This window comes from Coccidioides posadasii, chromosome 3, assembly GCF_018416015.2.
Source record: "Coccidioides posadasii str. Silveira chromosome 3, complete sequence".
In the NCBI taxonomy this organism is placed as follows: domain Eukaryota; kingdom Fungi; phylum Ascomycota; class Eurotiomycetes; order Onygenales; family Onygenaceae; genus Coccidioides; species Coccidioides posadasii.
In genome coordinates, this window is record NC_089409.1 from 1,803,689 (window position 1) to 1,826,154 (window position 22,466).

A 22,466-nucleotide genomic window follows, 5' to 3' on the forward strand; every position below is an offset into this window, starting at 1 on the left:
GCGGGAGCACCCGTCGCTAGCCAAAGCCAAGCCCTCAGGCCATCTGTCACCCACACAACGCCCTTCTTTCTAAATCAAATGTTTACGGCCCTAAACATAATAACGAGTCAATAAAAGGAAAGGCTTTCATTATTCCAATCATAGCACGATGCTGACTCTTCTAATGCTAATATCCCACAGGTTATGTGTTTCTTGCTTGCTTTCGTCTGGACTGCTCTGCACAAAGTACCTACGGAGTACTACACGAAGCAGGCAGAGGATCATGTTGAGACCGCCGTTTTTCTGCCAAACTCTGCGGGAAAGAAGCTCGGGGATGACATCATCAGCAAAACGACCTCAAGCCAAAATGCTCGGCGACCTGCTGCTCAAGTCGGATCAGACTTAAATATCTAGTGGTTAGTGTTCTTCCATATTCAAACACCTCAGAACTTGTCAGGTGCAGTCGCTTTGATTTTGCCCTTGCGCAAAGCATGTGTTCTACGGAATGTTCCGAGATGTTACATTGGGTGAAAGCCAACATCCCCAGGATCACTGCTTTCCCCGACACAGGTAAGGATCAGTCGAGTTGCCTCATATTCAGCAGCGACAGGCCTCTTCCTACTTAGAGCCGGTACGGCAACATAGAATAGTCGTTTGAAGTTTTCGTTTGCAATCATGTCGTCATTTGTGGAGCATTCTGGCCATGTGCCAGACGTCGCAGACACTCGACCACTCAACCCTTTGGAAGAGGATATTCCTCCTCCCTGCTACAGCACCAAATATGGAGAAATGGATATACATCATAGGGGGTTCGGGACAAATGCACGCGTTGCAGGTATGTTTACGCAGCAAGTGCCTTATAGTGGTCTTTTTGTGCGACACTGACCCCGCTATAGACGATGGTCGGGTCGATATCAATATCAAGGAGAGAGGACGGAAATTATCCAATATGCTCGCTCCCACCTTGCATCCAAGGGAAGACATCCTTGAGCTGCGACCATCCATCCCCTCCTACCTCGAAACGTGCAAGGGTCCGGTGCCGCGAATGAACATTGTGATTCAGATTGTGGGCTCCCGGGGCGACGTTCAGCCATTTATAGCTCTGGGTCAGTCTTTGAAGACGAAATGTGGCCATCGGGTGCGAATTGCGACACATCCCGTCTTCAAAGAGTTTGTGGAAGAACACAATCTAGAATTTTTTAGCATCGGAGCCGATCCCACAGAGCTGATGGCATACATGGTCAAGAATCCGGGTCTCATGCCAGGATTCGATTCCCTCAGGAATGGCGACGTGGGAAGGCGACGGAAAGATATAGCTGAGATAATTTCTGGCTGCTGGCGGTCTTGTTTTGAAGCTGGTGATGGTACTGGGACGCCCGTTGCAGACCTTGATTCACTCACGAGATGTATGGGCGATACACAACCGTTCGTCGCAGACGCAATAATCGCAAACCCTCCTAGCTTTGCCCACATCCATTGTGCAGAAAAGCTAGGGATCCCCCTTCATCTCATGTTCACGTAAGTAATTGAACCTTTACATGTATGTATCTGGGGAACTAACAGATGTAAGAATGCCGTGGTCACCAACGCAAGCGTTTCCGCATCCGCTGGTAAATATCCAATTTTCCAACGCCGAAAAAGGAGTGGCCAATTTCGTTTCGTATGCGCTTATTGAGATGCTCACCTGGCAAGGATTGGGTGACATCATAAATCGATTCAGAGAACGGAGTTTGGGATTAGAACCGATAAGTGTAATGTGGGCTCCGGGGATGATCCCACGATTAAGAGTGCCTTATACGTATTGCTGGTAAGTGTCTGGCCTCTTTTTTTTTTTTTTTTTTTTTTTTTTTTTTTTTTTTTGGGGTGGGAAGACCTTCTAGGGCAAGTTTCTCATCTAGACAGGTCTTCCGCTCTTCTCCCCAAGCCTAGAGACTGGGGTCCGAATATCGACATCTCCGGTTTCTTCTTCCTCGAGATGGCGTCCAAATATACTCCTCCACCTGAACTTTCCGAATTTCTTGCCGCTGGACCTCCTCCAGTGTATATTGGGTTCGGCTCTATCGTAATTGATGATCCTGACGAAATGACCCGGTTAATTTTTGAGGCAATAAAGAGATCGGGGCAGAGGGCTCTTATATCAAAAGGTTGGGGCGGCATTGGTGTCGAGAAGCCTGGAATACCAGACGATATTTTAATGATTGGCAATTGTCCCCATGACTGGTTATTTCAACGTGTCTCGTGTGTTGTTCATCATGGTGGCGCTGGAACAACCGCTGCTGGTATTGCTTGTGGAAAGCCAACTATCATTGTGCCTTTCTTCGGCGATCAGCCGTTTTGGGGATCAATTGTTTCCAAGGCTGGAGCAGGACCGCCTCCTATTCCACATAAACAACTAACAGCGGATAAATTAGCCACTGCGATCATCTCAGCTCTCGAACCAGGAATGCAAGCGAAAGCGAAACAGTTAGGCGTAGAAGTCCGAAAAGAGCCAGGCATCGAAAGAGGCATCGAATCTTTTCACAGCCAGCTCCATCCCGGAACCGTGCACTGCTTACTCTGTCCTGAACGAGCAGCCGTGTGGCGTGTGAAGCGCACCAAGATTCGTTTAAGCGCATTCGCAGTGGCCCTTTTGATCACGGAGGGTATTCTAGATGTGCGGGATCTTAAGTTGTACGGATAATGGATTTTTGAGACTAGACGAAACGGCTGACAACGCTAACAGGTATCGCCCAAGGGAATATGACCTCGAACCCGGTCCACGTGATCCTATCAGCGGAGGAGCGGCGGCGCTGGTTGAGAGCCTGGTCGACTTTACGATAGGATTCGCGGATTTCCCGGCTAGAATCCTTCTCCCGCTTTCATTTCATCGTCATCAATTGCCGTTGAGCGAAAAGAGGAGCTCAAGCTCTCCGTCTCCTTCCTACTCTGGCTCCAAACGTGGCACTCCGCGGAGATCATCCTCTTCAGATCGAAGACAGTCAGATGTCGACTCACGTTCTCCCGCACCCCCAAGTTTGCTGGTCGATTCGGCCATTGTTACCGCAGGTTTAGAGTCATTCGATAAGGAGCATGTTGATGACCAATTTGTCACAAATTCTGAAAGAAAGGCCAGGTTGGTGTCTGAGTGATTTCTTAGGGCAATCTATACATTGAAGCTAACGTCCATCTCTATCAATCAAGAGATGCGGCCTCTCAGATATCGAGGATTACGGCAGAAGAGGTAATTGGGGCGGGACGGACGGCTTCTAGACTTGTTACAATAGGGATAAAGTCGCCCATGAACTTTGCTCTCAGTGTAGCAAAAGGATTTCATAATGCGCCAAATCTGTACGGGGATGATAGTGTGCGAGAACAAGATAAGATAACTGGTTTCCAAAGCGGCTTACGGGCCGCTGGAAAGGTAAGCTAAGCGTTTACGGTGTATATATAAATCTTGCTGATGGCGTTAGGAACTCGGTTACGGCCTTTATGACGGTATATCAGGTCTTGTCACCCAGCCTCTTCGCGGACGTAAAGAGGGCGCAAAAGGAGTTATAAAAGGTATTGGGAAAGGTATCGGGGGGTTGGTTCTAAAGCCTGGTGCTGGTGTGTGCCCCAATCGACATGATTTTTGTCCTTTCTTTCACCTAAACATGTGTAGAGAAAGAAGTGGGCTAATATACCCATGATTAGGTGTGTTTGCTCTAGCCGGGTATCCATTGAGTGGAATTCAGAAGGAGGTTCAGAAACTCTGGAGCACCAGTGTAGAATGTTATATCGTGGCCTGCCGAACTAAGCAAGGTTATGACGAGTGGAACCAGTCGACTCGGGAGGAGCGACAGCAAGCGCTTTGCAAGTGGTATTCTCTCGGTGCGGATCTCGAGGCCAAGGCAGCCCACTCCCCATTTGCAGCGGAATGGGAAGCAGTTTCCCGAATATTATTTGATCCTAAGAGACGCCATGAACGTTACCGCGAAGTTGAAGACGTTGCCGCTGAGCCTGCTGCCATAGAGAAACTTACTCCTGATAACTTCCGCGAAGCCGTACGGAGTGCAACCCACTTGCTCTCAAGTCTTATTAACAGGTACAAAAATGAGCCGGTAACCCGAGCTGCAAGTCAAAAGAATGTTGCAAAGAGCTTTACGGAAATCGAGCCTCCGGAGGACGAGGAACAGCAGCAGGTGATTGAACGTGCACTCCATGCAAGCATTGCTGAGCTGGACAAGGCCCAAGCGTGTGGAGATCACCAAAATGCAGGGGATCGGGCTCTTCAAGCATGTGTTAATGAAGCACGGCGTGTCCAAGAGGAGATAGAGAGAGCAAAATGCGGTTCTGCCAAAAAAGACCCATGGCCCAAGACTGAAAAAAAGCCAGACCCTTGCCAAGAGGAAAATAGAGGTAGGGTAGGCCGTGATCGACGATCTGAGAAACGCAGGCTCACGAAAGAAGGTCTTGACGCGGTTGCGGAATATGCCATATGGAAGACATTGACGGAGAAGAGGAGGCCCACGGCTGAACAAACGTCCATCAGCGACCGTGGTCCACAGCAAGATGATAGTGGGGAGATGGTGTGAGGGTGATTGATGAAACCCGTGAATGATGCTTTTCCGTCATCAGGTGCCCCCCATTTCGTGATTTCGACGGAAACGAGACACAAGAACGCGTGGTTGTGGAAGCTGTGACGTTACGGAGCAGACCTGAAGCGATGTTACACAGGCTGCATGTTGTCTCCCGCGTCTATTCCAACTCAGAAGTAACCAACGCTTACGACAACTTCCCGCTTGTGCCTGATGATAAACCCCCATCACGCTTTCCCGCCATGTGCCGCTTAAGTCTCTCGTCAAGGCCAAAATGTGCGACCCGCCGAAACCGTCTCCGGCCGTCTCCAACAACATTGATGCCGGCTCCTATATCGTTATTATCAGCTACCCTATCGGTTGACCCTTGGGCCGCTTAGCATATTAAACCCGAACCTCCTGCTATATAAACCTGCGAGGTCACCTTCCCTCGAATTTCTTACTTCAAGCCTGCAACATCTTTTCAGACAGCATGCATCTCACCACGCTTATCCCGACAGCGATGCTCTTGGCAGTCACAATGGTGGTGCTAGTTGGCACCGCCGATGCAGTGTGGACTTGTCCAAGTGGTCGTGATCCATTGTGCTGCGCTAGATATACAGACGAAGGAAAAGTTGAAGGTGTTGTTATCGGAAGTGAATGTATTTAACCAGTTGTCTCCTTGATATGCCCTTGAGCTGAAGACTCACACTGTACAGGTAACGAAGCACCGAGAACCGCGAGATGCGGTGATGCCTCGAACCCTCTTTGCTGCAAGCCAAATGTGAGTGGTTGGGTCGAGAGTGCCCGCTGGGTGAAGTTGACATGAAATGAAACCCCTCAGTTCGATGGTACAAGCTATTGCGATAGCGAGGCCAAGGGCTGGACTATATAACTGCATAGCCATCAGGAGTCCAGGAGAGCGATAATTCTCGCGACGCCATTGAAAATGCATGCGATAGCCTGACCTGTTCAGAGAGCAGGCTTTTTGGACATCATTGAAGTTGAGCAGGATAGGGTGACCACGGGCATTGAATTTGCTTTCAACTTCTTGCTTGCCACGGAGGTCAGGATTGAGATTGCAATTTTGTTCTGTTGATTCAACATCCTTCAACTCTCACCAGTAGTCCCAAGAACATTTTTAATGTCATTCACTTGAACATTTGAGATCTGTCATTCAAACACACCTATCCACAGGAATTAATGTCTTGTTAGGATTCTACTCCCACTTGTAAGTTCAAATCTCCTTCCGTCCCAAGTTGTCACAGGACCTCCGTCATTTCGAAGCCGTCGTCGACGTCACGACGTAGATGTTGTACATGAAGGACACGAGAGAGGCTCGGCCCGCGAGTCAGTCGGCTGGTTAGCGCGACTTACGTAATCAGCTAAACTAAACGACGGGTTCTCGGCGCAAGCGGTTTTTCACACCAAGCGCTAGTGCTGCTCTGAAACATCCACCATCTGGCCTGATGTGACAACCAGACGATCGGCTTCACGAGTGAACGAACTTCGCGGATTTGATGTTGGGTTTTGGAGTGCGCAACGGGTTTCTGGTCTGCCTGCCGCGACACTCCAAGCTTCACACACGCTATTGTCACCTCCTCGTGTCCTCAGCACCTCGTTCTATGGCTGTATTCCGTGCAGTCCAGCCTGGGCAACCCATTTTGCCGGTTCCACCTCTTCATAACCCATCATCCATTGCTCTCTAATCTCCCAACTGAGCATCCAGCCGCCGCGTTATTGTGCCGTTCTCCCATAGAACACACGGTTTCCTTTAGATTATTGTCACTCGTTTTTTTGAATCTTTTGTATTATTAACAGCTCCTTGCACCGAAATCTTCCTTCGACCGCGCCTCACCCCCCACCCGCTACACAAAAGTGCTGGCACGATTTTTGTACGGGCTTCTATTGTCACCATCACCGCTGCATTTACTCAGCGCTTTAGAAGCGTATCGCTTGCGATTTAGGCCTACCTGATATACTAGTGGAGGATGGTCGTGGAGCAAACCACTCCGGGAATAAGCACAATGGTTTCCGACAAGTACGGTCGCGTTTTATTCTAATGTCAAGAGAGGACATTTAGTGACTCTGACGTGGTAATATAGATATGTTGGATTGGCGCTGGCCATTCTTTCGACAATGGCAATTGGTGCGTATAGATTCGTCCTTCCACTCATAAGCTAGGGGGTTCGCGCACTCACCCATCATGGAATGATAGGCACAAGTTTTGTTATCACGAAAAGGGTCAGTGACCTTCACCCCGCTCATGTCAACTCATAGCGCATGTTAATGCTTCGCAGGGTTTAATGGAGGCTTCAGAGAGACATGGCTTTGAAGGCGAAGGATATTCCTACCTGAAGAGTCCAATATGGTGGGGAGGCATAATTACACGTGCGCACCCGAACACCGCCGCGCAATAAAGACCGGTCACAGCTAATTGATTCGATATCTAGTAATTGTTGGTGAGGTCGCCAATTTCGCAGCCTATGCCTTCGCGCCAGCTATCCTTGTCACCCCCTTAGGCGCCTTAAGTGTGTTAATCGGGTGAGCGATATCGAGAGTGCTGATCAATCTTCTCCGGGCTAACCTGGGTTTAGGGCTGTCCTGGGGTCTTACTTTTTACATGAAAGATTAGGAATACTCGGAAAGCTTGGCTGTGCGCTGTCGCTCCTTGGATCCGTTATCATTGTTCTACATGCACCGCCGGATGAGGAGATAGAGACTGTGGACGAGATTTTAGGCTATGCGATCCAGCCCGGTCAGTATAAAATGTTGGCGAAGTGCAATTTTGTGCTTACACTGATTAGGGTTTTTGCTTTACTGTCTCGCCGTCGCGATATTCTCGACCGTCATGATATACCGAGTAGCCCCAGTCTATGGCAAGAAGAACCCGATGATTTACATCTCCATTTGCTCGACGGTTGGATCGGTTTCTGTCATGGCTGTCAAGGCGTTCGGCATTGCATTGAAACTCACCCTAGCTGGGAACAACCAGTTCACGCATCCCTCAACGTATGCTTTCGCCATTGTGGTCGTCTGTTGCATTCTCACCCAGATGAATTATTTCAATAAGGCTCTAAGCCAATTTTCTACTTCAATGTATGCTTTTTTCTCAACTAGTCTTTCCGATCATATGTGAGCATACTAATCTCCTTCATAGTGTTAATCCTCTATATTATGTGACTTTTACGACTGCTACCCTCTGCGCCTCCTTCATCCTTTTCCACGGGTTCAACACCACAGATAGTGTCAACACCATTTCGCTTTTATGTGGTTTTCTCATTATATTTGCCGGAGTGTACCTCCTAAATTTATCGCGAACGGATCCAGACGGGCATACTATGCTTAACGGCAAAACCGATGAGGAAGGCGGTGTACCCACCGATGGCATTGCCAGTTTGCAAACACGTCGATCACTCCAAAACAGAAGAAGCGTTGACCATCGACGGAGCTCTTCGAGTCTAACATACTTCCATGGCTCGAGTGACCGTGAAGGTTTGATGCGATCTTATGATGTTGAGGCGGGCGCATTCGGCCTCACGGATTTGGCAGACAGCGATGATGGAGGACGAAACAGCACGTCTCGGAAAGCGAGCCAACAGGTCGAGCGTCAGCACGTCGCCCCAAAGAGTAGTGAACCATAAATCTTCTCATACATTTCTTCTCCTTTTTCCACCTTCCATTTTGCGTGACCATTGATATAGACTTTCAGTCTTGTTGGATACGTGGCCGTCAATGTGAAATGGAGCATGAATATTAACGAACTTTTCATTCAATAGCCTGGGTCATCCAGTGGGGAATTATAGATACTGGAGTTCGACTCGCGGCAGTCTCTTTGACGGGGAGTTTGGGCAGTCAGGCATTGTTGCTGCCGGGACTTACCCCGGAGTCTCGTCATCTTCCTTCTTTCCAAAGGAGCTCTCCTGATGCTCCTTCGCATGTATACACGGTGTTCTGGTTCGATACACGACCAGTTGGGTATTTGGTGCTTAGTTTTTCTAGCAGGGCTTCCCCAATGTAAATGCTCGGATTTTTTTTTCTCTTCACTGGTCAAACGTCGACATCGCGGCTCTTATCATTGTTACCACATCCTCTCTTATTTTTTTAGCCGACGTTTGTCGTACCCTTTGACCGCACCCTGGCGGTTTTCTACCTTTTCTCTTTTAGCATACTCCCTGAACAATTTCAGGTCCGAGTATGTATTTGGCACCCTTGCTATTGATCTCTGTTCATATTGTGAGAGATCTCAACTGCTGCGCTATGTTACACTATACATGGTTGACAAGCAACAAGACCGAAAATCACATTAGATATGCCAATATATCCCGGGTTTGTGCCACTACCTTCTTCCTAGAGTACGGCGTAGGAGTGAGTAATTTTCCTCTGTACGGGGCTCCGTAGACAGACGAACTAATTACAGTACTCCCTACCTGAGGTGGTGGAATTTCATAGCACAGAATGCGTATGATTGTTGACCCTGCTCCGACGACACTCGGCGCGCGCAACCAGCAAGCATTCTCCCCGTGCCTCGGAAGGCGGCCCGTGGGCGCATCACGTGGTCTCATGGGCTTCTTGCGCGAAGAGGGAACTTTGATTGGCGGTTTGGCGGCATGATCTCGCGCGGTCATGATGCCATCTGGACATAAACGACAAAAGCTCCCATGCCTAGCTTCTGAAGAGTGTTGCATGGGCAGTCTTTTGTCTTCTCAGAATAAAGGATAATGCCGGGCCTGGTGAGAAAACTTCTGATCATCGCGGCAGTTGACGGCTTGATACTTCAACCGTATGGAAATGGAACTCGCAACTATGGCGGTGCGGGGTCTCCCTCGCTGCAAATCGACTATAAGACTCCTCGAATGCAACCGCTGTTGACAGACCGCACTGTTCACGCCAGGAACGACAAGCGACTTGAGGCGCATGGGGTTATCGGCAAGTTCTTTTGACATGGCCGGGTTTTGGACGCAAGCTGACTGCGCATTTTGTTGTAAAGGGATACTCTCCGTTGCTTCATATTCCTTCCTGATATCGATTACCCAGCGGGAGCAGGTGGCTCAAATTCTAGGAAAACCGATTTTTATAATAACAGGCGTCGCGGTTATACCCTTGTCGTCACAGACAGATGCCTCCAAAGCGATCGTGCACGCACAGCGCTCCTTGAAAACGGAGTCCGCGTTTGGGGCTGATGGCACCTCGGATAATGAAACGGATCAATCCGAAGCGCCTGATCAAGAGGATATAAACCCGGATTCATTGCCCCCTCCTCTTGATCGAGAAAAGCAGATACCTTCCGTTCAACCCAACAGCCACATTGCTGAAGATGTTATCAAGAAAAGAGGTCGCTATCGTAGATTTGCAAGTCAATGGTTCTTTGAAAAGCTATGGCAAGGCGAAAATAAGCCATCCAGGGATGTGGAGTTCAGAAACCTGAGTAATCCATCCGCCAGAGGGCGAAATCATAACGACCCCCAAATGCACGATGCTATGGAACTTGAAGAATTTGATTCCTCAGGACGGAAGTTGGTGCCGTCTCCACGGCCCGACGAGAGTGAAGAACGAGCTCATGAGCTGATGCCAAAATTTTTACGATATACCAAAATGTTTTTTGGCTCAAGAAGTTTTTATTTTTCCTATGATTATGATATCACAAGAAGATTTAGTTTTCAAGATCCTCAAGTTTCCCGATTACCTCTATCAACTAGAGCTGATCCATTGGTATTGGCCCATCCCTTCAATAAATTTGTGATTAAACTGGCTGATTTCAGATGCAGTTTTTCTGGAATAGACATTTGCTGTCACCCTTTATAGAAAGTGGAGAGCTTGACTTTGCCCTTCCTGTAATGCAAGGCTTTATCGGTCAGCAGGAATTCACTGCTGAACCCCTCCTTGGTCCAAGTGATACTCATGCCGGTGGAGAAGTCTGTGACCCTGTTGGCGAGGACGAGAATCCTGCTCCACCATCGCCTGGAGGAAATGATAGGTTCCTCCTTACTCTCATCTCTCGTCGATCCATTAAGAGATCTGGAGTTCGGTATCTTCGCCGAGGTGTCGATGATGAAGGTAACACTGCGAATATGGTCGAGACAGAACAGATACTATCCCGGCCGTCGTGGGATCCTACTTCAAAGGTATATTCCTTGCTGCAGCTACGTGGATCAATTCCACTGTACTTTTCGCAATCACCCTACACATTTAAGCCGATCCCTGTACTTCGACATTCCGCTTCCACAAATCAACTTGCTTTTGATAAGCATTTTCACGACATTGGAATGAGATATGGAAAGGTACAGGCTGTGTGCCTCCTTGACAAGCACGGAGTGGAAGTCAACATCGGAGAAGCCTACGAGAAATATCTTGACAAGTTTAATAGCACTGGAGGCCTTAATGGTCACGATGTGGGATATGAATGGTTTGATTTCCATTCGGAGTGTCGAGGTATGAAATTTGAAAACGTAAGGCGGCTCGTTGCTAAACTAGCTGATACCCTGGATGCTTTTGGAGATACTGTGGTCGAGAACCACGGGGTTTTGAGGACCCAGTCAGGAATTGTGAGGACTAACTGTATGGATTGCTTGGATCGTACTGGTGTCACGCAGTGCGCCTTTGGCCAACGAGCCTTGGAGCAACAGCTAAAACAAGAAGGCTATTTTATTGACCTCCAAACCAGCACCACTACCCAGTGGTTTAATATTTTGTGGGCTGACAACGGGGATGCCATCTCTAGGCAATATTCCTCGACTGCTGCTTTGAAAGGAGACTATACAAGAACCAGGAAACGCAACTATCGCGGGGCACTAAACGACCTAGGCCTAACACTCTCTCGGTACTATAACAATATTGTGAACGACTATTTCTCACAAGCATGCATCGATTATTTGCTTGGGCTTGTCACGACGGGAGTATTTGACCAGTTCGAAATGGAACTTGAAAGCACAGACCCCGGGATCTCAATGGAAAAAGTCCAGCAGAATGCGATAGAAACAAGTTGTAAGATCGTTATTTCCGACGATAAAGAGGAGCTTGTTGGAGGTTGGACCATGTTGAGTCCTCACGAGCCGAATACGTTGAGGTCCCTGCCGTTCGAACAGTCCGTCCTCTTGCTCACTAATGCGGCCGTCTATTGCTGTCGATTCGATTGGAATACAGAGAAAGTTACGTCGTTCGAGCGCATTGACCTCGATTCTATTACGAAAATAAAATACGGCACGTATATTACGTCTACCCTCACTGAAGCTCAGATGGACGAGAAGCGAAATGTGGGTATAGCAATTACCTATATGCCAGGAAAGAAAACCATGTTGCGGGTCAATACTCGTTCCCTCCAGAGCCTGAGCGATCAAGCGCGAGCCGAAGGCGAAAGATCCGCTTTAGACTGGGACCTAACTTCTCTTCTCAAGGGTCCCAGTGCACCGCCTTGTCGCCATGTTGCCTTCAAGATACCACAAACCACACCAGTCGCTCTCGCAAGCCCGATGAAGGTTGTCGTAAGCGAACTAGACACAGCGCAGACCATTTGCAACGATATCGAACGAACGGCAAGGAAGTCTCGGGGGCTAAGTCACCCAGAGGAGCTGTCGATGGTCGAAGAAGCGAAGATCATATCTCTTACCGATGCAAAGAAGCAAACCGGATACCTGGAGCATCTGGTTTTTGACATAAAGAAACTTGTTTGGGCTTAATAGAATTGATAGCGAGCGGTTTTCCTTTTAACTAATATATGTTAAATTTAAATTGCCAAAAAAAGGCAGTTTTGTTTGCATAGCAGTACATGTGTACACAGGCCATTTTGTATATAGAATCTGAAAATCCCCAAAGACAAATGGATAAATAGAGAGAGCAACGGTTGAATGCAATGTCCTGAGAAGCAAATTCAATCACAAAATCTCTGTTGAATCAGGCCTTTTGCAAAACTGTGGAGAGCCAGCATGGACGAGCCAGTGGATGGATGCGAGATGTCATAAACTCTCTCATGACGATGTGTATGGTTCTGCCGGCCGCGACCGCCCTGGACCGCATTTGGCAACAACTGTGCCACCCACCCAACCCACCCGCCGACCAACAGCGCGCTGTCAGGGCATTGCCTCTCCCCAAACCCTATCACATTTGCGACATGCTACCATATATACAATTTTAATTCTCTCACACAAGCCTACTTTCCTCTCCTTTACATCACCTGGGAACATCTGGCTTGGGTTTCTTCTTCTTCTTCTTCTTCTTCTCCATTCCTTGTTCTCTTTGTGCTCGCTATTTTCTCTTACAACTGTCCATAGATTGTGAATTTTTGTTTCAGAACTTGTTTGGGTTGCGCTGAGCTAAAGACCCCTCCAGGACCTCTGAGTGTTCTGCCCATAACCTCCCGGGGCTTAATACTCAGACCAAACAGTAAGTGAGTTCAGAAATGTTTTAATTTTCATTTTATTCAGTAGCTGATGTGTGAATTTCTTCATGACTAGCCAAGATATCATCCTGGGAGCTGAGGTCTTATTCCCAGTGCGCAACCATCCTATCCTAGGCGTTTTTTTCAATGCAAAGAGCACTCCAATCAGCTATTGTCAACATGGCATGGCAACCAGAGGAGGAACCATTGAGGCAGCTAGCCGGATTCCTGAATGACTCCCTCAATGGTTTTGATCATGCTGTACAGAAACACGCTGAGCATGTAAGCACAGACTCCTCCCCGCCCTGCATTCCGGAAGACCCTTCCCCTGAAAACCATGTCACACCCTCATTGTTCTTTGTTACATGACGAATAACGAATGGTCCCCTGCATGTAGATGCTCGCGCAAGCGACATCATCACCGGATTTCGTGAACTATCTATCGTACCTCATCTGCACCGCCCAAGTGCCATCCGCGATTGGCTTCGACGCAAACCAGTATGTCGTAATCCGAGTAGCTGCCGCGATGAACCTCAAAACAAAACTGCGCGTGGCGTACGGAACGATTACTCCGAACAGCCTAGGGTATATCCGTTCCTCATCCATGGTCGCATTGCAGGACCCGTCGGGCCAGGTTCGGAACGCATCAGGCTCGATAATATCAGAGATGGTGAAACAAGGTGGCGTATTATCATGGCCGACGCTCTTTGAGGAACTCTTGTCGTTGGTCGGCAACTCCACCGGATCTGTACCAATAGTTACTCAAGAGTCGGCCATGTCCGCCTTGGAGAAGGTATGCGAGGATAACCGGAAGATCCTGGACAGAGACTACCAAGGCCAGCGCCCGCTAAGTATCATTCTGCCGAAATTGATGGAGTTTACTGCCAGCCCCAGCCCAAAAGTCCGTTCCATGGCCCTATCCACCGTCCAGATGTTTATCTCCTCTAGACCCGATGCTCTCATGGGTGCATTGGACACCTTTGTCCACGAACTCTTCAAGCTGGCCCATGATCAGGACACGGATGTACGGAAGACAGTGTGCCAGTCAATTGTGCAGCTTGTCGATGTCGCCCCGGATAAACTGGCCCCCCATATGGAAGGCTTAGTGAACTATATAATCATGCAGCAAAATAATATCGAAGACCCGGAGCTCGCGCTCGATGCAGCTGAATTCTGGTTGACGGTTGGCGAGCAGAAACAGCTGCAGCAGTCCTTAGTGCCTTATCTCGGAAAAGTCATTCCTGTTTTACTCCATAATATGATATACGATGAGGATGATGCGGCGTTGTTGGCAGGTGAGGAAGACGATGCCGAGTTCGAAGACAAGGAAGAGGAGTTGAGACCACAATTTGCGAAGAGCAAAGGTGCAAGGCTACCTGGTTTGAAGAGTGGTGACCAGCCCAACGGTGACGGGAAAGCCGCGCAAGAAGAGGATGATCTGAGTGATGGCGAAATCGAAGATGACTCCGACTACGGGGATGACCCAGAGGATGAGTGGACCGTGAGGAAATGCTCGGCCGCTGCTCTCGATGTTTTTGCCACCGTTTACCATCAGCCAGTTTTCGAGACTATCCTGCCTTACCTGAGGGATAACTTGAAGCACGCCAAATGGACCAACAGAGAGGCTGCTGTGCTAGCCTTGGGAGCCATTGCCGACGGTTGCATGGATTCGGTGACGCCTCATCTTCCCGAACTCATTCCCTACCTTATCTCTCTTTTATCTGACCCAGAACCTATCGTGAGAAAAATAACATGCTGGTGTTTAGGAAGATATTCTGAATGGGCGGCACATCTAGAGCCGACCGAAAAGGCCCGCTTTTTTGAACCGATGATGGAAGGTATCCTTCATAGGATGTTGGATAACAACAAAAAGGTCCAAGAAGCCGCTGCATCTGCTTTCACAAGTTTGGAAGAAAAGTCCGATGCCAACCTGATACCTTACTGCCAGCCCATTCTCCGCCAATTTGTGTTGTGCTTCCAAAAGTACAAGGATCGCAATATGTACGTTCTATACGATTGTGTGCAGACACTGGCCGAATCTGTGATGTCGGAGCTCGCTAAACCCGAACTCGTTGAAATATTGATGCCGGCCCTCATCGAGAGATGGAACAAGGTGTCGGATCAATCCAGAGAACTTTTCCCGCTTCTTGAATGTTTAGGATACATTGCCTCTGCATACGGAGATGCGTTCTCTCCATTCGCACCTCCAATTTTTGCCAGATGTATCAAGATCCTGTACGAAAATATTCAGGAATACATCAATGCAGTCAATAACGCAACCGGCGACGAACCAGACAAGGACTTCTTGGTAACCAGCTTGGATCTCCTGAGCTGTATCATCCAGGCGATCGATCCTCAGAAGAGCGGAGAGCTTGTCGCAAACTCACAGCCACGGTTCTTTGACCTTCTTTGCTACTGTTTGCAAGATCCCAACGGTGAAGTCAGGCTTTCATCTTATGCTTTACTTGGGGACTGTGCAATCAACCTTTTCCCTCACCTCCAACCGTTCCTCCCGACAATTATGCCAGTTCTCATCAAACAGCTTGATTTGGATTTGATACGGGACGATGACTCGGCGAGTGGCCTTAGTGTGATCAATAACGCGTGCTGGGCGTGTGGTGAAATCGCCATACACGCCAAGGCCGCCATGGCGCCGTATTTGGAGAGTCTATATCAAGCTTTTGCTATAATCATGAGCAATGAAGAGGTGCCTGACTCGGTGAACGAAAACGCAGCTATCGCCCTTGGACGACTCGGATCTGGTTGCCCGGAGCAACTTGCCCCACATCTTGCACGCTTTGCTGAGATGTTTCTCCGGTCTATGTCCAAAGTTGAATTCACGCGGGAGAAGTCCAGTTCGTTTTTGGGGTTCAATCAAGTGGTCCAGCAGAACCCCAAAGCGATGGAGAGCTGCCTCGGAGAGTATTTCCATGCTATCGCACTGTTCCCTATGAAGTCGCTAAGTCAGCCCGAGTTCACCAGCTTACAACATTCCTTTCAACAGGTAACTTTTTTTCCCACATCCACACCATAGTTTCGCTTTTGCCAATCAGCTAACGAGTGGTGGCTACAGGTGCTACAAGGTTATAAGAGCCTGATACCGGATTTCAACGCCTTCCTTTCGTCATTACCGGTCAACGTCACACGGAAACTTCAATCGAGTTATCAATTATAGTGAAAATAAAATAATGCGACCAAAAGGGCACAAGGCAGTCTAGATATTAATTTCCCTTTGTGCCTGTTGATATTGCATGAACCTTTGCTTTCTCTGAATATGTTTTCAATCATGGGGAGAGAAAAGAAGATCCATATGAAACGGCCTGGGATTTATGATGTATGTTTTGGATTTCTCACTTCGCTAGGCACTGTAGATACAATGATGACAAGGAGCTGGAAATGAGGACATCATGAGTGCAGTTGAAACATTCCACAGAGTATATGCTCTTTATTCCTCTTCCCCCCGCCCCGAGCAAACAAACACACACACACACAGAAAAAGAAAATTACACCCTATGGTCAGGCATCCCAAGGTCAGTGAACGATGAGGACCAGTGTAGAATAAAGTTACAGCTAAGCTTCCTCTAGTGGAGTGCCGGGCCTCAGTAGCTGGCGCTGGTTGCAGGGAATGCCGGTCAAGGATTGCATTCCCACTAACTCATCACTCACCCAGGATAGCTATGTGCTGTGCATACACCATTCCCTCAAGTGCCCTTTGGCCATAGGTTGCAGGCATATGACCTGGAGAGCTGCCATGCAATCATCATGGCATAAGCTGGCCTTGCAGCGCGAGATTGGCAGGCTTCCAGATGGCCTGCAGTCCGCTCAACACGCGTTTGATGCCAAGACCCGGTGCTGCGCCAAGTGGGAAAGCATGTGACATGCCACCAGGGTCAGGCCACGCCCTAACTTAGCTCGCCTGCAGCGCTTCTCTTGCTTTTTTCCTTTTTCTTATCCCACCTTTGCCTGCATTTCTTTTTTTTTTTTTTTTTTTTTTTTTTTTTTTTTTTTCCATCTTTAACTCTGCTGTTTCTCTTCATCACCCCGCCATTCTGTAGCTATTTAACTTCCATTTCTCTGTTTCTTTGTAGATAATATACAAGCCATTTTTTGAACACACTGAAGTCCTTGCCACCGTGCTTGGATACAAGGCTGACAAGGTGCTCTGATACAAGTGGGAATAAGGGTGTGAATACCAGACAGGATCCTTGCAGCGCGTGAAGGAGCTGAGATTTTGTGTATATATCACGGTTCTAATCTTGGATGACTTTGCATATCAGCGTTCTGCCTTGGAATTTCTGTGCCAATCTTCGCCTGTCTTATATACCTCTAGAGCAAAGTCCAGACATCGAGGCCCCAGAGGAGATAGGCCCTCTTCCCATCGCCTAGATGTCCATACTGCAGGTCACACTGTGTGCTAGTGACGGGAGTGGGAATGGAGGAAGCATCAGTGGTCAACCTGGTGAGGACACATTGGGTGAGTGTTCCCATTCACGTCCTCTCAGATATTCTCCAATCCTGCATATCTCTCTGCTCCAACAAAAGCCCTCTACAGGCATTCACAGTGCGTGAACGGTCATGTACAGTCTTTGGAGCAAGCCTTTTTCCCTTCCTGCAATAAAATACCGCCTTTGACATTCACGCCCATCGCATGAACGCAGTTGCATACTCTCTACATACAATCCTCTAACTCTTGTACCCGTTGCAGATCACACTGTCAGGCCTTTCCAAACGTCCAATACGCAATTGCCAACAATAAATGCGGAGAATGTGGGCGACCCCACGTCCGACACCCGGAAGATAAGGCAACATCGTGCCAGCATTGGCGGGAAGAAGGTAATAGCGCGGACATTGCCACACGCTTCTTCTTCATCTCTGAACTCCCTTAGCAGTCAAATGGCCAGCTCAAAGCTAGACGGGGCCAACCCAAGCGCCGAGGATACAGATCCAGGCGCACGAAGCTCTGATGAATCCCGTCAGGGCCAGTACTCGCTCTTCCTGCAAGTATTCAGCTGGCTGCAGAACGAAAGGACCAAGCTGGCTACTCGAAGGCAGAAAGTTGGAGATGAACATGGGTCCGCGGAAGCGCCGGATTCGAACACTTCCGAGTCTAGAACGGATGACATGGAGTTCGCCCTGGACCAGCTTGAGCGTATACTGGCACAATACTCGAGTTCTCGGGAGAATATTCGTCCTAGAGGTTCAATGACACCGAAGCAACGGGCAGCAGCAGTCAAGAAACTACGACGAGGATCCCATTCCGATTCTGACTACACGGACACTGATCAAGGTGTACCTGGCGCCGATGTTACCTTGGATAATTCCAAGGCACTTCTCTATTCCGGCGGCGAGGCGGATAGTGACGTCGACGCTCTCGAAGTTAAGCCCTCAGCTAAGGATCGCGAGAACTGGCTGAAATTTAAATTCGAAGTCGTCCGTTTGGTTCATACATTAGGGCTCAAGGGTTGGAGAAGGGTACCCTTGGAGGTCAGCGGCGAAGTAGAAGTCGTGCGCCTAAGCGGAGCATTGACCAATGCTGTTTACGTCGTTTCACCGCCCAAAAAACTTCCGATGGCTCAAAGATCAGAGACGTCGTTGCCATCAGTGCCGCGAAAACCTCCACCGTAAGCCCTTTCACTTCCTCCAACAAGAAGTATAGAGCTGATTGATGAACTAGGAAGCTTCTCCTCCGTGTTTATGGGCCTCAGGTGGAACACCTTATCGACAGAGAGCGCGAGCTGCAGATTCTCCGTCGTTTAGGAAAGAGGAATATCGGACCCCGTGTTTTGGGTACTTTCAACAACGGACGTTTCGAACAGTATTTCCATGCAAAACCTCTGAACACTAAAGAACTACGTGTTCCCGAGACCTCCAAGCAAATCTCAAAACGCATGAGAGAGCTTCATGACGGCATCGATCTACTCCCAGAAGAGCGAGAGAGTGGACCCTCCTTGTGGAAAAACTGGGATAAATGGGTCGGACGCTGTGAGAAGGTTACTACCTGGCTGGATCAAGAGATCCTGAATGGTAATAATAGCTCAAAGGCTTCCAATGAGCCCTGGAGATCGCGCGGTTTCGTCTGCTGCGTTCCATGGCAGAGCTTCCGGGCCGTGGTGGATAGGTATCGGAAATGGCTGGAAGAACATTTTGGCGGCGCAGGGGAGATTTCCAAACGGCTGGTATTTGCGCACAACGATGTAGGTCTATCTTTTTGTGTCCTGTTATATAATTATAAGCTCCGATAACTAACTTAACAGACACAATATGGCAACCTTCTCCGACTACAACCTAGCGAAGAGTCACCGCTGTTGCTCCCCGCCAACGAACATAAGCAGCTGATTGTCATTGACTTTGAGTATGCATCCGCTAACATGCGTGGTGTCGAGTTTGCGAATCATTTTGTAAGCCATACCTTTCCTTCTAGATTCAACGTTCACCTGAGAAAAGCAACCTTCTGACCCGATTACAGACCGAGTGGTGTTATAATTATCATGACGCAGAACGTCCATGGGCATGCCATACAAATTGGTATCCCACCCAGGAAGAACAGGAACGGTTCATCCGGGCATATCTGCGTCACCAATCCCGTCTGACAGCTCAACCTGCGGACATCTCCACTCCACCTGCAACCCACCCATCTGTTTCAGTTACCCGACCAACTTACACTAGCAGCCCGCGTGTACCCCCATTCCTTCTTGATACTTACGTTCCTGGAGTGAGCCCGCCTCTCACAGATTACGAGAATCGTGATCCAGCCGAAGAAGCTGAAGTGCAGCAGCTTCTCCACGAGACACGTTTGTGGCGGGTTGCGAACTCAGTGCAGTGGATAGCATGGGGAATCGTGCAAGCACATGTCCCCGGAATGAATATAGCTCTTTCTAAACAGGACACCGCAAATATTCCGGCTCCTGGAAGCTCTGTTCCTAGCGAACCAGAGAAGAGCGATGAGCAGCAATCGACCGATTATGCTCAGGAGGTTAATCATGAACAGGTGAAGCAAGAAGTCGAGGCTGAAGAGGCGGCTGATGAGTTCGACTATCTCGCCTACGCGCAGGATCGGGCTCTTTTTTTCTGGTCCGATCTACTGGCATTGGGATTCATAAAGGAGGAAGAATTACCGGCGGACATGATAGAAGATATCAAGAAACGGGTGATTGATTATTAATGAGTTAATTTTAGGCCGTGATCACGCACGACAGGAATTATCAGTCGAGCTGTGTCAGGCACCTCATTTTGGTCGAAGCATCAGCGCCACTGCTCGCGTTCTATGTAGATTACCAGCGCCGCACTTTTGTATATACCATCTCTGCTAGGTGCTGCTGGTAATATATGTTTAATTTGGACGTTGAACCATCTCCCTAATACCATTCATTCCCTCTCCACATACTCTACGAGTGGCATCTTCTTTTGCAAACCAGTAGCCGGGAAAACATGTGTCCGGAAATAAAATGAGCTGTTTAAAAAGGAAAAAGAGGGGCTTTTAAAAAGAAATTTAGGACATTTGCAAGTAAGCGACACCGCTGAGATTCGAACTCAGGCCCCCGAAGGGATCAGCTGTCGAAGATCAATCGATTCTAGGCTGACGCGATAACCACTCCGCCACAGTGCCTTGGTTGTGTATCGGAATTTAGCGAAAAAATTCTAACAATCCCGGTGATTGAGGATCCGAGACTCCCGAGGCCCTGATTGGCTGATTTATGATTAGTCAGTATTTTTGTCGTGAACCTTATGGTAGTTTGCATTGCTTGCTTGCGTCCTCGTGTTTATCCCGAACAACGGCAAGCTTCAGATCCGTCTGCCAGCATAGAATCCCAAGGGAATTTGAGGACCATATGAGCCCGGATGACGTGCAGGTTGAGAACACATATAATTACGGCTAGCCCCAAGTTTTACGGTGTGAACAAGCTATTGCAAACTGAAATTCTTTCTGTATCACCATGAGAGGCTCCTCAGATCTCCAGCGCTATCTGCTTTTTATCCCCAAGAGCTCTCTTCTCGTGTCAAGTAATTCGTTCTTGTTACTACTCTCTGTTGGATTCTATTTAGTGTGGAAATGCCCTCTTCTCGTTCTAGTTGCTCTAGTCTCTCGGAAACGTCTACAGTCTACTATGGACACACTGCCTTCACCGAATTCTCTGGGCAGGTCCGTCATCTCTGTCAGGTTCTCTAGCCGCAGTCGTCTCCAGCAGGCACGACCATCGAGCGCCTTACTGGAGGCTCGTATAATCGACTTATAGGTTTGTCAATCGACAATGTCAACACCGATGCTACAGCACCACCACAGGCTGCCCGTTTCATTCTTCGCATCCCGCGATTTGAAAGCGCTCAGGTCGAGAATCAGATCGCCACTCTTAGCTTTCTCAAACAGCGGACGCAAATACCCATTCCGGAAATTGTTCTATTTGATCTGACGCCAGAGAATGCGATTGACAGCCCGTATACGGTTCAGTTGCGGATCTCGGGTCTTGACTTGCAAACAGGTTATCAAACACTGTCCCACGCGCAGCGTTGCTCCTTTGTGCGTCAGTTCGCCCGCGTGTGGTTGGATCTTCAGGCCGTGATAAGCCCTATTGCGGGGCATGTCTATATACCACGTGAGGACTTAAGTGTGGGGTTTCCGGCTCCCTTAGGCCAAATCAAAGTTTCTCATTTGCGGCTTGAATCTCCGGGAGAGGCATCTGAGGCGATTATGAATACGCTCAAGACACAAAATCCCCTAGATATGCTCCTTTTCCAGTTCAGACGATGGAGCGACCTTCACAGGAAGTCCGCGCCCAATAGCCGCATTATACCAAACTATTTCACCAAGCTTGGGACTGTTGCGGAGGAGATGGATGCGCGCGGTTGTTTTGGTGAGAGCGACATGGTGCTTTGCCACACAGATCTCAGCCCGCGGAACATTATGGTCGAAGCTGCCCCGGACGGCTCACTCCGAATATGTGGCATTCTGGATTGGGACGAGGCTGTATTTGGTCCGCGAGTTATGTCATGTGCCCCTCCTTCATGGATATGGCAGTGGTGCGAAGACGGAGAGGAAGACGAGGCGACTGCTAGGCTTGAGCCTCAGGATCCTCAACTCCGCGAGTTAAAGTCGATCTTCGAGGAGGAAGTCGGGCAGGACTTGCTAAACCTTGCATATCTTCCCCACCACCGGCTCGCTCGAAGGCTATGTGACTTTGTACTGTATGAAATCAGTTGCAAAGAACACATGGACAACGCTGATAGGCTCTCGGCGGAATGGCAGCAGCTAAAACTGAAGATGGAGGGTGCGCAAGGCTAGCCTTGACAGAGACGACACAAAAGATAAGAGCATCTGAGTATCGGTCATTTCAGTAAAGGGCTCAAGTCAACCCTCGCTTTTCAAGACCACTCATCAAGTGCCAACTCCGTTCCATGTCATCGAACTCTTCGCATCGGTAACCACGCAACAAGGTCTTCGTGCAGATCCTAAAGGGAGCGTCTCCAACGAGAACCACCTAAACCGCACGCGCTGCCAATCCAATCCAGGGGTTTTTAACGCGATTCCCGCCTTCCGTGAAACTTCATCAGCAGTAAAATCGTTCCGACTGAATCTCTTGAAG

The 22,466-nt window shown here is 48.7% G+C and overlaps 7 protein-coding genes and 1 non-coding gene across 8 annotated transcripts; 7 read left to right on the forward strand and 1 right to left on the reverse strand.

Moving 5' to 3' along the window:
* The first annotated feature begins 619 nt into the window (after window positions 1–619).
* On the forward strand, window positions 620–4,862 carry D8B26_005554 (uncharacterized protein). The gene is made up of 8 exons (XM_066124918.1): window positions 620–814; window positions 876–1,497; window positions 1,550–1,786; window positions 1,882–2,649; window positions 2,702–3,091; window positions 3,160–3,379; window positions 3,429–3,564; window positions 3,652–4,862. Exons 1-8 carry the CDS (start codon window positions 655–657, stop codon window positions 4,530–4,532), a joined length of 3,414 nt encoding a protein of 1,137 aa, XP_065980999.1. The 5' UTR covers window positions 620–654; the 3' UTR covers window positions 4,533–4,862.
* Window positions 4,863–4,954: 92 nt separating this feature from the next.
* On the forward strand, window positions 4,955–5,649 carry D8B26_005555 (uncharacterized protein). The gene is made up of 2 exons (XM_066124919.1): window positions 4,955–5,176; window positions 5,234–5,649. The coding sequence occupies exons 1-2, from the start codon at window positions 5,008–5,010 to the stop codon at window positions 5,341–5,343; spliced, it is 279 nt and encodes a 92-aa protein (XP_065981000.1). The 5' UTR covers window positions 4,955–5,007; the 3' UTR covers window positions 5,344–5,649.
* A 365-nt stretch (window positions 5,650–6,014) lies between these two features.
* D8B26_005556 (uncharacterized protein) lies at window positions 6,015–8,158 on the forward strand (the record flags this gene model as incomplete). Its single annotated transcript, XM_003068987.2, has 8 exons — window positions 6,015–6,555; window positions 6,620–6,663; window positions 6,733–6,758; window positions 6,815–6,905; window positions 6,968–7,058; window positions 7,112–7,272; window positions 7,322–7,613; window positions 7,675–8,158. The coding sequence occupies exons 1-8, from the start codon at window positions 6,506–6,508 to the stop codon at window positions 8,156–8,158; spliced, it is 1,239 nt and encodes a 412-aa protein (XP_003069033.1). The 5' UTR covers window positions 6,015–6,505.
* A 1,077-nt stretch (window positions 8,159–9,235) lies between these two features.
* Window positions 9,236–12,370, forward strand: D8B26_005557 (uncharacterized protein; the record flags this gene model as incomplete). The annotated part of the gene is made up of 3 exons (XM_003068986.2): window positions 9,236–9,443; window positions 9,505–10,226; window positions 10,283–12,370. 3 exons carry the CDS (start codon window positions 9,236–9,238, stop codon window positions 12,188–12,190), a joined length of 2,838 nt encoding a protein of 945 aa, XP_003069032.1. The 3' UTR covers window positions 12,191–12,370.
* Window positions 12,371–12,964: 594 nt separating this feature from the next.
* On the forward strand, window positions 12,965–16,369 carry D8B26_005558 (uncharacterized protein). The gene is made up of 3 exons (XM_003068985.2): window positions 12,965–13,170; window positions 13,286–15,892; window positions 15,962–16,369. Exons 1-3 carry the CDS (start codon window positions 13,036–13,038, stop codon window positions 16,061–16,063), a joined length of 2,844 nt encoding a protein of 947 aa, XP_003069031.1. The 5' UTR covers window positions 12,965–13,035; the 3' UTR covers window positions 16,064–16,369.
* Window positions 16,370–16,853: 484 nt separating this feature from the next.
* On the forward strand, window positions 16,854–20,265 carry D8B26_005559 (uncharacterized protein). The gene is made up of 5 exons (XM_003068984.2): window positions 16,854–17,362; window positions 17,594–18,509; window positions 18,563–19,082; window positions 19,143–19,286; window positions 19,355–20,265. The coding sequence occupies exons 1-5, from the start codon at window positions 17,275–17,277 to the stop codon at window positions 20,048–20,050; spliced, it is 2,364 nt and encodes a 787-aa protein (XP_003069030.2). The 5' UTR covers window positions 16,854–17,274; the 3' UTR covers window positions 20,051–20,265.
* Window positions 20,266–20,397: 132 nt separating this feature from the next.
* Window positions 20,398–20,494, reverse strand: D8B26_005560. The gene has a single exon. It is a non-coding gene; the product is annotated as a tRNA-Ser (tRNA).
* A 328-nt stretch (window positions 20,495–20,822) lies between these two features.
* D8B26_005561 (uncharacterized protein) lies at window positions 20,823–22,165 on the forward strand (the record flags this gene model as incomplete). Its single annotated transcript, XM_066124920.1, has 2 exons — window positions 20,823–20,889; window positions 21,123–22,165. The coding sequence occupies 2 exons, from the start codon at window positions 20,823–20,825 to the stop codon at window positions 22,163–22,165; spliced, it is 1,110 nt and encodes a 369-aa protein (XP_065981001.1).
* Window positions 22,166–22,466: the final 301 nt, after the last annotated feature.

Coding starts and splice junctions, on each gene's coding strand:
- D8B26_005555 (XM_066124919.1), top strand. CDS start 5,008: ATGCATCTCACCACGCTTATCCCGACAGCGATGCTCTTGGCAGTCACA. Junction 5,177..5,233: donor TGTTGTTATCGGAAGTGAAT/GTATTTAACCAG, acceptor CACACTGTACAG/GTAACGAAGCACCGAGAACC.
- D8B26_005554 (XM_066124918.1), top strand. CDS start 655: ATGTCGTCATTTGTGGAGCATTCTGGCCATGTGCCAGACGTCGCAGAC. Junction 1,498..1,549: donor CCCCTTCATCTCATGTTCAC/GTAAGTAATTGA, acceptor AACAGATGTAAG/AATGCCGTGGTCACCAACGC. Junction 3,092..3,159: donor AATTCTGAAAGAAAGGCCAG/GTTGGTGTCTGA, acceptor CTATCAATCAAG/AGATGCGGCCTCTCAGATAT.
- D8B26_005559 (XM_003068984.2), top strand. CDS start 17,275: ATGTCCATACTGCAGGTCACACTGTGTGCTAGTGACGGGAGTGGGAAT. Junction 18,510..18,562: donor GTGCCGCGAAAACCTCCACC/GTAAGCCCTTTC, acceptor TTGATGAACTAG/GAAGCTTCTCCTCCGTGTTT. Junction 19,083..19,142: donor TGGTATTTGCGCACAACGAT/GTAGGTCTATCT, acceptor CTAACTTAACAG/ACACAATATGGCAACCTTCT.
- D8B26_005558 (XM_003068985.2), top strand. CDS start 13,036: ATGCAAAGAGCACTCCAATCAGCTATTGTCAACATGGCATGGCAACCA. Junction 13,171..13,285: donor TACAGAAACACGCTGAGCAT/GTAAGCACAGAC, acceptor CCCTGCATGTAG/ATGCTCGCGCAAGCGACATC. Junction 15,893..15,961: donor TACAACATTCCTTTCAACAG/GTAACTTTTTTT, acceptor TGGTGGCTACAG/GTGCTACAAGGTTATAAGAG.